The 12,479-nt window shown below is 37.9% G+C and overlaps 1 protein-coding gene across 1 annotated transcript in view; it reads right to left on the reverse strand.

Moving 5' to 3' along the window:
• Positions 1 to 12,479, reverse strand: part of CAMK4 (calcium/calmodulin dependent protein kinase IV) — a 272,059-nt gene that overhangs the window by 95,942 nt on the left and 163,638 nt on the right. The window contains exon 5 of the mRNA XM_030927210.1: positions 1,486 to 1,558. Within this exon, the coding sequence (XP_030783070.1) occupies positions 1,486 to 1,558 (73 nt within the window). The remainder of the gene's footprint in view (positions 1 to 1,485; positions 1,559 to 12,479) is intronic.

Consider the following 12,479-nt stretch of genomic DNA (forward strand, 5'->3'; position numbering starts at 1 on the left):
GAGAATAAATAATTTGGAAGGACTGGGCTATAAAACCAATTAAAATTGATGTTGATAGCTCAGTAACAGATTTGGTTCAATTGGCTATTTCTAGAAGCCTTATGCAAAGGTTATTTTTCCTTTTCATCATTGGTACTTAAGCTAGTTAGGTATCAGAGTTCTCCCTCCCTCCTTCCCTCCCTCCTCTCTCCCTCCCTTCCTCTTTCCTTCTCTCCTTCCTGTTTTTGATGTGGGTAAAACTCATAGGACCTGTGCTTCTGTCACTGTGGCTGATTTCTCAAGGTATTGGATAATGATTTTGGTTAAATAACTCCGAATAATAGAGTATATCTTAATTCTGGATATATTTTATAGATTTGTCTATTTATGTGATGCTGATAAATACCCCTCCTTGGGCCCTGTCTTGAATGTTCAAAGAATAATTTGTTCTGGTTTCATATTCAATAAATGAATCACCAAAGTGTTCCAGCACATATTAGACACCATTAAATACATGGGAAGCTTTTAGCCAGTTAAGTCTGATTTATACAAGCAAATATTACCTACTCAATGCAATCCAAAAGAGCTTCTCAACAGTATATATTTTTGTAAATGTGTATGCATTTATTTTCACCATTAGCTTACAAAACTTGTGTTCCAATTTAAAATATTAATTTATGTTTCTTCCTTGAAAAAACTGCTGCATTCTTTCTTTTTAATTAACTCATTTCTTTTCTTGAAAGAAAAGTCAATAATCTCTATGCTCCAAGGTCTATATCACATTCAACCTTCTTCCACGTCTCTACCAAATTAAAAATCAAAAGCAATGAAGAAACAAACTCAAGAAATGGGAAACAAAGAGTTAAAGAACGACTAAAGGCACCAAAGTCTCGTTTGATCTCATAATAATAGAATGGAAAATAATTTAACAGACTTACAGCATTTTGTAGAGGACTGCATCTTTCAGACTTTGAGTCATCAATAGAATATATCAATTTATTCCTTACATTTTCTTTCTTTTCTTTTCATCTGATCTTTTTTCTTTTCTTTTCTTTCCTTTTTTTTTTTTTTTTTTTTTTGAGACAGGGTCTCTCTCTGTCGCCCAGGCTTGAGTACAGTGGCGTGACCTTGGCTCACTGCAACCCTCCACCTCCTGAGTTCAAGCAATTCTTGTGCTTCAGCCTCCAAAGTAGTTGGAATTACAGGTGTGCACCACCACACCCAGTTAATTTTATTATTTTTATTAGAGATGGTGTTTCACCATGTTGGCAAGGCTGGTCTGGAACTCCTAACCTTAAGTGATCTGCCTGCCTCAGCCTCCCAAAGTTCTGAGATTACAGGCTTGAGCCACCATGCTCACCTTATTCCACACATTTTCTAATAAATATTTCACACCTTTATGCTGTAACATGTATGGCTTATCACAGATACGCATTTCTTAAATGATGATTCTGTAAAAGGAAGAGATGACTAAGAGTTACACCATAGCTGTTACTTCATACTTACAGCGACTGCCTCCAGGATTTGTTTAACAGCATCTGCAGCATCTCGCTCACTGTAATATCCCTTTTCCACAATCCTGGAACAAAAAGAAGGGAAATGCTTCTCAGGCACATTCATTCAAAAGAGTGGATACTAAAAGAAGTTAAGTACATTAATGTTAAAGATAGTGCACGTAAACAATTGAAACAAGCTACTATACTACCATGGGAAAGATTTCCACAAACTGACACTCTAAAAATCTTTGAGTTTACTTAGGAAAATAAAATACTCTTATTTTTCTTTGGCTTGAACTATCTGTTGCATTTGAGGAAAAAACACCTTGTCTGTTTTAAACTTTGTTTTGCGAATCATTTTAAACATACGCCAGTAGATATTATACAATGAAGCACCCCCATGTAATTGTCACATAGCTTTAACTATAAATTCATGAAGTTTTGTTTTATTTGCTTAATTACTTCCACTCCTTCCTTATTATTTTGAAGCACACATCGGACATTATATAATTACATTTCTAAATATTTAAGGAGGTTATCTCTAAAAGATAAGGGACCCTGTAAAAATCATAGTCATAATTCCAATATCATACCTACAATTTTTTAATGTTATCAAATATGCAATGTTTCAAATTTCTAATTGTCTGAAACATGTTAAATTACTTGTTTGAATAAGTATCCAAATAAGGTCCATGAAACTTGATTGGTTGGTATATCTCTTAGTCTCTTTTAACCTGTAGTTTCTCCCTCTCTCTCTCTCTTCCCCAGCAACCCTCTTTCTCTTCCTCCATTCTTTCCTTTTTTTTTTTTTTTTTGAGACAGAGTCTGGCTCTGTCGCCCTGGCTGGAGTGCAGTGGCTGGATCTCAGCTCACTGCAAGCTCTGCCTCCTGGGTTCACGCCATTCTCCTGCCTCAGCCTCCCGAGTAGCTGGGACTACAGGCGCCCGCCACCTCGCCCGGCTAGTTTTTTTGTATTTTTTAGTAGAGACGGGGTTTCACCGTGTTAGCCAGGATGGTCTCGATCTCCTGACCTCGTGATCCGCCCGTCTCGGCCTCCCAAAGTGCTGGGATTACAGGCTTGAACCACCACGCCCGGCCCCACTCTTCCCTTTTATCCCTTCTCCATCTCTGTTCCATTTTTGCTGTGTTTCTTTTTTGAAAGCTGGTCACTTGTTCTTTAGTTTCCCTGCTTGGCAATGTGATTCTCTAAAAAAAACAAAAAAACAACTTTTATCTTAAGTTCAGAGGTACATGGGCAAGTTTGTTACACAAACTTCTGTCATGGGGCTTTGTTGTATAGGTTATTTCATCACCCAGGTATTAAGCGTAATACCCATAAGTTAGTTTTCCTGATCTTCTCTCTCCTTCCTCCCACTCTCCACCCTCCTATAGGCCCCAGTGTGTGTTGTTCCTCTCTGTATCCATGTATTCTCATCATTTAGCTTCCACTTATAAGTGAGAACATGTGGTATTTGGTTTTCTGTTCCAGCGTTAGTTTGCTAAGGAAAATGGCTTCCAGCTCCATCCATGTCCCTTCAAAGGACATGATCTCATTTCTTTTTATGGCTGCATAGTATTGCATGGTGTATATATACATTTTCTTTATGTAATCTGAACCTAATCAAGACCCCAGCATTATCTATTAATAAAAAAAAAAAAAAAAAAAAAAGGGCAGAGAAATAGCTCCAAAAACATCAAGGGGATAGAATCATATTTGATTCTAGAGGATTACATTTCATTCTATAGCCTTGATATCTTTGGAGCTATTTCTCTGCCCTCTCTGCTTTTTATTAATAGATAGCATTAGGGTCTTGATTAGACTCAGGTCGAATTTTTAGCAAATACACTTTATAGGGAGTATTGTGTATTTTCACAAGAAGTTCCATGTTCAATTATGCTCCATTTCATGTTGATAACAGTAATTGATTATCAATGCCTAGATCCATTAAGTCATTAGCAGTTTCAGGTTGGTAAAATCTATCATTGCTTCTTCTTTGTTAGCTAAAAATTTTCTAGCAATACAATTCTTATAGGAAAGGGGATAAATCATTAGTTTTTTAAGTTACCAGTTTTCAAAATAATGAGTTCATTCAACAACATTTTCAGTGACCAGTTAGTGTTTTTATTCATTTTTTGGTATCATTTTGAAAGTATGGATTTAACCATATTTTATATGTTTCAATCTGTTCTAGCTCTTCCTGGGTCAGTAGAAGGCTATGCAGGTTGGCTTTTGAAGTCTTTGGTGGTTCTTTTTCTATCCAGTATAATATAATACCTGAGGCTTATTTTGTACATTTGCTGCCTCAAACCTAGAATAAGTCATTGTCTCCTAGAAGTACACTTTTAGTGGCAGATAGTATTTTTCTAATTTTACATTTTATTCTTCAATTAAAAAATAAATATATATGTACGTATGTTCATATTCCCCATTTCCTAGACAAACGATATCATATATATGTGCAAAATGTTTTATATATGTTTTTACCATGTTGTCCATTTTATGTGCTTTTCCTCTTTAATTTTACTTTTTTTGCATTTAGGAGTGTTTGTATTTTTGTTTTAATGTTTTTAACATTAGTTTCTTCTTTTTTGGTTTGTTCTGTACTCTCAGCAATACTGACATTAACTAGCTGATATGGTTTGGATTTTTGGGATTTGTGTTCCCACCCAAATCTCATGTCAAATTGGAGGAGGGGCCTAGTGGGAGGTGATTGGATCATGGGGGAAGATTTCTCCCTTGCCATTACCATGATTGTGAGTGACTTGTCATGAGATCTTATGGTTTAAGTGTGTGGCACTTCCCCCTCTGTGCTGTCTCTCTCTTGCTCTGCCATGGGAAGATGTGCCTTCCTTCCCCTTCACCTTCTGCCATGATAGTTAAGTTTCTTGAGACCTCTGCAGCCATGTGGAACTGGGGGTCAATTAAACCTCTTTTCTTTATAAATCACCCAGTCTCAGGTAGTTCTTTATAGCGTGTGAGAACAGACTAATACACTAGCAATCCAGCTAGTATGAACTTACAATACAGATACAATATATAGCTGTCAAAAATTGAGAAGAAATAAGAACAGCTTGAAAACTATAAACTTCTTGATTGCTGTATAACTAGCAACAAGTAAAAGAATATTATTTCAAAGTAATAGGAGGAAAGGGAGCCTCATTATCTTAAGTAGGCGACAATTTTCTTCGGATACATGATGTGATTTTCAAAAAATCTGATGACAATCTGATTTTCTTCAAATAATTGACTTGCTCTTTTTGCGTGAATGTGGGCAAAGAATTTGTCTTTTAATTTAAAGTATTTTAAGATATGTTTTATGAGAAACATGGTAGTTGTTCTGGGTTGTGTTATTTTGATTTGTGGCATAATCCTTCAATTTAGAGTGCTTTCATTATTCTTTTTAAATTTCAGGAAATTTTTCTTGAAGTAGAATGTTTTATGTTTGTTTTCTTCCATTGCCTTGGTTTTCTTCTTTGGGGTGTGCAATTATACATATGTAAGAATTCTTCTACCTTTGATTTATATTGTTTTTCTACAGTTTCTTAATTTTGGCTTATCTTGTAATACTATCTTATTTTCATGTTTTTTTGTGGGTGTTTCTTCCTGACATGCTTTCACTGCCTAAAGGAACTTTATTCTCCTCCTTATTGTCTGTCCTCTATTGACCTCCAGCTCCATCCATGTCCCATAATCATTCTCTATTGGAACTGAGATACTTTTCTGTTGCTGTCCATTTTTAAGCCAAGTTGGTTTACTTAACCTTTTGACAGAGTGATACTTCAGGATATCTTTTTTAGTTTCATAGCTCTTAACTTTCTGGTTATGTTCATGAAGCATTCAAAGCTTTGCCCTCATTCTTTCTGAGATCTCTTCCCTCCCCTGGAACTTCATTCCCTTGCCTTTACCATCTCTACACTGATTAATTTGGATACCCTTCCCAGCAGTTTTTCCTAAGTGTAGAACATTTTCCTCAAGAAACTTCAGATTTTTGTTTCAGGAGTTCACAAGGCTTTGACAATGAATTAGCTTTTTAGACCTTACTGCAGGTGCATCCCTTGTACTTTTCAGAAATTTGGGTGGTAAAAATCTCTCCCAATTTCAGCTTCTTTTTTTTTGTATTGACCTATCCTTCTTCCAAATAACTTGAAGATTTGAGAGACTTGAGTGTTTGCCTACTTTGGGGTCTCTCATTTGTCTTCTTGCTTCCCTTGCTTCTTCGTGTACAAGTGATAATTCCACGTGGCTCTTTCTGTTGTCATTAGCTGGTCCTCACTCACTTGTATGTTAGGCTTCATGCGGATACCCTGTCACCTGGTTTTGCTGTAGATATTGTCATTGAGTTTTTGATTTTTCAGAACTAGTTGCTGTCTAGTCTTAGGAGGAGCTTTCGGAAGACTGAAAAACTACTTTGTTGCTATGTCTAACTTTCCAGAATTTCAGGAGAAAACACATTTCTAATAGCACTGTAGATTACCACCTTGCATAAGATGATTTCAGCTGGCACAAAGTTTGAATATGGCCAATTCAAAACATAAAGGACAGTTTCAACGATGTTTGTAATTTTAAATAGAAACTTTTCTTAGACAGTACCTCAAATAGCATTTTTTCAGAAAGTACTTTTCTTTGATTTCTGTTTTCTTTAGATGTTGTGACAAGAAGTTTTAAGTTCTCAAAGTGGCTGGTATTAAAAGTTGAATTTAAAATCTATAAAATGTTTCCAAAATAGGGGATGGGGTGGTGGTGAGAAGAAGCAGAACAAAACAGATATTTCAAAAGTAAAAAATATATTAAAATACCTCAATGATTATAGTTATTAAAATTCAGAAAAAATATATTGATGCAAAAATTTCAATTATCTTATTTTCCTTATTTAGTTAATTAGAACATTGGCAAGCAAGGCAAATTCATCATCTTTTTATTTTTGGGATACTTTACCAGCACTAGGGTCAAATGAAAAGAGAAAATAGATTACAATTTTTAGGGAATGACCACTCATTGGTTCTTGAATATCATTTTCTTATGATATTTACTTACAAAACTATGACATTTTCCAACTCATGATTAGGTTAAATGGTCTAATTATAAAAATGTAATTGAAATGCTTCCTGGGGCTATACTTTCTGAACATTTTGAAATTAAGTATGAGGGAAGGGGAAAAGAAGCACTATTGTGACAGAGTAAGTTCAGGACTTTGGCTACCATGACATCATTCTCTGCATTTTACTCAAAACATGGGTTTTGTGGTATCTCTATCATCCAGCACAAATGTAATTAGTGTCTCCTCCGTGCCCTGTACCTACAGCTCCAGGAGCTTGGCTTTCTCCAGTTTTGTTAAAAGAGGGGAGTTGTTACAAAGATGATGGAGAAGAATAGCTGCTAAATTTCTTTGCACCCTTACATTATCTCCAGAAGGGAATAAAATCAATTATCTCCTGGCTTACAACAGTGTGGATTTTCCCCATAGTCATTCACCCAGGCTAGAGCTTTACCACAGCTGCTTTGCAGTACTTTTCCAGAGCGCACTACTCATGCAAATGGCACCCCTTGTGGTTGAACAGAGCCAAATTCCACAACCTATGAGCTGTCTCCCTTAGGTGTCTATTAAAGACACAGTCGGAAAGGCAGTATTTCACCCACTAGAATCTCCGCTCTATATTTTAGTTTATTATGTAGTCTCAAGCTTCAGCCTAAATATCTTCTGTATTTTCATTTGGCTATAACTTAGGGTTAAGTGCCTACTATGAACTAAATGTTTATGTCTCCCCCAAATTCATACGTTGAAACCTAATCACCAATGTGATGGTATTAGGAGGTGGGGCCTTTGGGAGGTGATTCTATCATGAAGGAGGAACCTTCATGAATGGGATTAATGCCTTTATAAAAGAGACCCTAGAAAGCTTCTTTGCCCCTTCCACCATGTGCGGACACAGCTAGAAAGTGCCGTCTATGAATCAAAAAGCAGCCCCTCTTCAGACATCGAATCTGCTGACACTTTCATCTTGGACTTTCCAGCATCCAGAACTGTGAGAAATAAATTTCTGTTGTTTGTAAGCCACTCACTACAAGAAATTTTGTTATATCAGCCCAAAAGGACTAAGATAGTGCCTACGTTTCAGAATATGTTCTTGAGTGAATGTCCAGGGCCTGGCTTGATGGAAGAGTAAGTTTTCTTGGGAGCTGTCTTCAGGTGGAGGGAGAGGGGAGTAGTAGGTATATGAAGAACAGTTAATGGAAACTTTACTAATTTTCCCCAATATATGTTAAGTGAGTGAAATAATTCATTTAATTAATCAGAGGATGCATTTCAACAGATGTATCTGTTAATTTATTTATTCAATAAATATTAGGGAGTGACTGTTATGTGCTGACCACTCAGTAGTGAACTGGACATGGTCTCTGCACTCATGGGGTTTCTCTTGGTATAAGCAGACAGACAACATTCAACACCGTATGCTACATGATGTGATAGAAGTATTAAAGAATGGCCTGAGAGCTCTGAGAAAATGCAGGTAATCTATTCTGGAGGCCATGTAGGGTAAGGAAAGGATTCCAGAAATAGCTATACCTCCGCTCACACCTGAAAGGTGTACAGAAATTTTTCATATGCAGGGAGAATGGCAGTTGGGGGTGGGGATAGGTATGGAAGAAGAAGGTGGTGATATTCATCCACATTCCTAACTTCTAATGTGAGCCAGGTACTAGCTGGATATAATCAGAATAAGATTTGGGCCTTGCCCCAGATGAGACCACAGATGGTAGAGTAAAGAAACTTACAGACAAAAAACATTATCATAGATGTAATGTATGTTACGTAGGGTTTGTACCACCAAGGGATTTATTAATTCTGTAGTGAGAAACGGCATCTGTAGAGTAGATATGTGGGGCAAGGGGACAAAATGCAAGTGCCTCCCCACCACATTTCAGTGTGAACTCTGCACACTGTATCTTGGCCAACCATCACCCTTCGGCTGCTTCTATTCCAGGCAACTTCTGCTAAAAGGAGTTTTGTTCCCAGATGATTACTTAACCAGATTGTCACAGGGTTAGGTTACTGAAACTCAGCCATTCCATTTTAAATATTTTATAAGTTGAGCTGCCATTCAGGCTATCCATGGCTGACTAAAAAGTTCAATAGCAATGAACTTGAGTCATAAATGCAGGTTTACAACTTAGAACCGTGATTACAAGTGAAGATGCTAGTGACCAAACAAAGGAAAATGAAATCTTGCAATTTATTTCTCTCAATTTCAGTTGTATGACATCAGTAGATGTGTTTGTCCAAAGCCTTCTGCAGGGCACTGTGGTAAAATTATTAGCCTTCTCGCTAGATTGTTGCTTGGATCACCCATAGAGCCTAGCTGCAAGACTTGCCCATAGTCAGTAAATATTTATGGAACCAATACCAATTGCAAAGTGGATGTCAGAAAAATTTCAGATTATGGACATTTGGACAATACTTTTGCCTATGTTCATTACCATGGGGAACAAAAGCACTGGACTCAGATGTGATTCCCTTCACAAGTACATTGGCCACGGCTCCAGAGGAAGAACAGCTGTGTGGATGCTTCCCAGAGGACAATGCAATAAATGAAGAGATTACTGCTGGCTTTAGGAAGAAACTCAGAGTTACATAGTTTTAGATATTGCTGGAATAACATGAATCTTTTTAGAAACTTATTTTAAACAAAATCAAAGTAATTTAAATTCCTTAAAATAGAGTATTTCTTTCATGAAGTAACACGTAATAATTCCTTTATACAATTTAGCTGGCATCTCAAAAAATTTGCCAATGAAATTGAACCATGGATAGGCAGTCAAGGGTTTATAGCTTTATACGAAATACACTCATGACTCTGAGTTTTAGAAGCAACGAAATATTTAATCATTGTAGGGGTTTTAAAGCTGTAAAAATAGAGGGATAATTTTGGCTGGTATTTTTTTGTTTTTTCATATTTAAATGTAGTTATTGCTGTATTTCTTTTCTGATTTAGTAAACTAATTTCTGTTACATGATTTGAAAAATAATAAGCAGTTAAGATGCTACCAGCACTTTAAGATAATTGTCACAGGCCCCGGGCCCTGTGGTTTGCCTCTGTGCCACACAGTTTCCCAGCCTTCCATTGTGGGTTAGGCCAGAGGGCTCAGAGCTCAAAACAAAATGTCTTCTAGGATTCTAATCATGACACTGACCCAAAAGGCTGCCCTGAGACCCCAGTTCCTAAAGGTCCCTCAGCCACCAGGGGGCGTAGCAGACATCTGGAGATCTGGGAAGGAAGCGCGAAGGTGGTGCATTTCCCCAAGTTCCTCTACTGAAAGCCTCTGGCTTCAACAGCCTCTCTTATTCCATGACTGTGCCTTTTACTTCCACAGCTCACTGTGCTGGTGCCCGCACTCTTCTCCCCAGTTGGTGTGTTTTTCTTCCCATCATTTAAAAATTATAGGATGAAAAAATACAGGCAATGCCTATTTCTCTCTATAGAGCTGCTGTAATATATGACTCTGGTGCATTTGCTTCTGTCACACTAATTGCCACAAATTGAATTGAACGCATCTCCATCCAGGCAGTTAACACGCGCACAGCAGCTGAAGAGCTCTAATCTGATCATAGCCTGAGGCCCCAGACTTCCTGGCACATAGATTAGGAGCCCTGCTGCTCTGCCCACCACTCGCAGCTTTTTCTCAAATGGCTGCATAATAACTGTAGATGACTAGGTTTATGTGAGAAAGATATAGGTCTGAGGAGAATGTGTACTAAAGGATCAAATGACAGAGAGTAAAAGCCCCAAATAATATAAAGTTCAGGAACTAAGACTTAAGGGCTGCTAGTACAACATTATGCTGTTACATACAAAATAATATTAAAATGAAAACTGCTGCACTCTACGTAAATCTACCACTTCTTTGTAAGTTTCAATCACAGCTTCTCATTTTATTGATGACATTGTTGTCTGTTTTGGTGCTTTCTGTAAGAACTTTTCTGCCAAAGAAAGTTAAGTTCATATACTTTTCAAAAATGTAGTTTCAAAGGTAGTACTAGCACCTGGTACATTTGAATACTAAGAAGAAAGTCAGGGATTTGTGGATCAATGTGAGTGCTGGCCAGAGAGCTGACAAGAGAAAGAGGAGATCAAATCAAATTGCAAATCTGGGAATGGGCCTAAGAAATTCCCAGTCTACTTCCCTCATACTATAGATAAAAGACCTGACTCAAAGATATATATATTGTAGCTGGGTGCGGTGGCTCACGCCTGTAATTCCAGCATTTGGGGAGGCCAAGGCAGGCAGATCACAAGATCATGAGATCAAGACCATCCTGGCTAACACGATGAAACTCCATCTCTACTAAAAAAATATAAAACATTAGTCATGCATGGTGGTGGGTACCTGTAGTCCCAGCTACTCGGGAGGCTGAGGCAGGGGAACGGAGTGAACTTGGGAGGTGGAGGTTGCAGTGAGCTGCGATCACGCCACTGCACTCCAGCCTGGGCGACAGAGTGAGACTCCGTCTCAAAAAAAAAAAAAAAAAAAAAAGAAAGAAAGAAAAGATATATATATTGCTCAGGAGCACACTGTTTATTTAATCATTCACTCAATAAATATCTAGCCCCTGCTTGCTTTCCACCTAGCCTAGCTTTTAAAATCGAGACTGAGATGCTCATATTTTACCCAACAGTGTACGATTGTGCTTTTGAACATCATTTTGCCCCAATAGGCCCTTCCTTCTGGCCTCCGCCTGCTAATTTCCAATTTCTCAAATAAGAGTCAGCTCAAAAGATTTTACTCCTTCCTGAAGCGATTTCTGACTTACACGACCCCCTTGTTTTGTGCTCTACACACTGTGTTTATGCCCTAATTATAGCACTTATCATCCCCACATGAATACTTAGAGCTGAAAAGGGGGCCAATCTCTAACAAACACAAAACATGTGATGATCTCTCTTTTATGTCCTGATTCTTATTTTTCTTTTTATTTCCTAGCCCTCATTAAAAAAAAATTGTGATGTTGTGGTCATTATAATCCCTAATATGCTTTACTTGGAAGGTGATGCTTAAAAAATATTAGAGTCCATGTCACATTTTTACTTTCTCTCTTTAGACTATGAGCTCCTTGAGGATGGAGACAATACACAGTGGTTAATACACTGGTGGGAAGAGAACAAAGTGGGTGGTAAAGCCAGCATGGTAAGGTGGGGCCAGATTGTAAGTGGGCTTTTGTGTCAAGTTTAAAAGTATTGACTTTAAGTGAAAGTAGTGAGTAGCTTTCTGGGCTGACCTGATCAAATCTATGCTTAAACACAGATGGATGAAAAGGAGTGAAAGTAATACTCTCTAGGAATCTACTGCAATGGGAAATAATGCAAAGGCGCAACAGGGCAGAAGCACTGGGAAAGGGAAAAGGGAACAGATTTCAAAGCTGCTCAGAGGAAGAATTATAGGGAAGAGAGAAGGAGAATCTAAAGCAAAAGGGAGAAATTCATGTAGATTAGTTTAGTTGGTGAATCAGTTCACAGGGAAGGGGAGTGAGACTGAGAGAGGGATGCTGAGTTCATTTGATTTAGAGGTGCTAATGGGACTTAGTGAGAAGCCTAGTAGACTGCTGAAAATACAGTTTTCATCTCTGCTGAGACTGTAGCCACCAGTGTGGCTCAAGCCACAAGTGAGTGTCAAATTCATCTACCAAGAATGTAGGAGAAGTTTAAAGGGAACTTAAGAGGTGGGGAGGGGAAGAGGAACTCAGGAAAGAGATCAAGAGGGAGATGGCTGAAAAGCTGTATGAAAGCCAAGAGGAAAAGAAGTTCTGTCCAAAACTCCAGGAATGATATGGAGGGGTAAGCCAGTAATATATAATACTGCAGACCAGAGTCTCCAAATATGCATAGGCTTCAGCATTGGCAGACCTTCAGTGCTCCTCAAAAGCCCTTATTCTTGCCCTCGTCTGTTCTCACAATCTCTCTAAAAATCTTCACCAGTTCCTTCTTCAAGTGCCCTATTCCATTCTTTAC

Source organism: Rhinopithecus roxellana, chromosome 3, assembly GCF_007565055.1.
Source record: "Rhinopithecus roxellana isolate Shanxi Qingling chromosome 3, ASM756505v1, whole genome shotgun sequence".
In the NCBI taxonomy this organism is placed as follows: Eukaryota; Metazoa; Chordata; class Mammalia; order Primates; family Cercopithecidae; genus Rhinopithecus; species Rhinopithecus roxellana.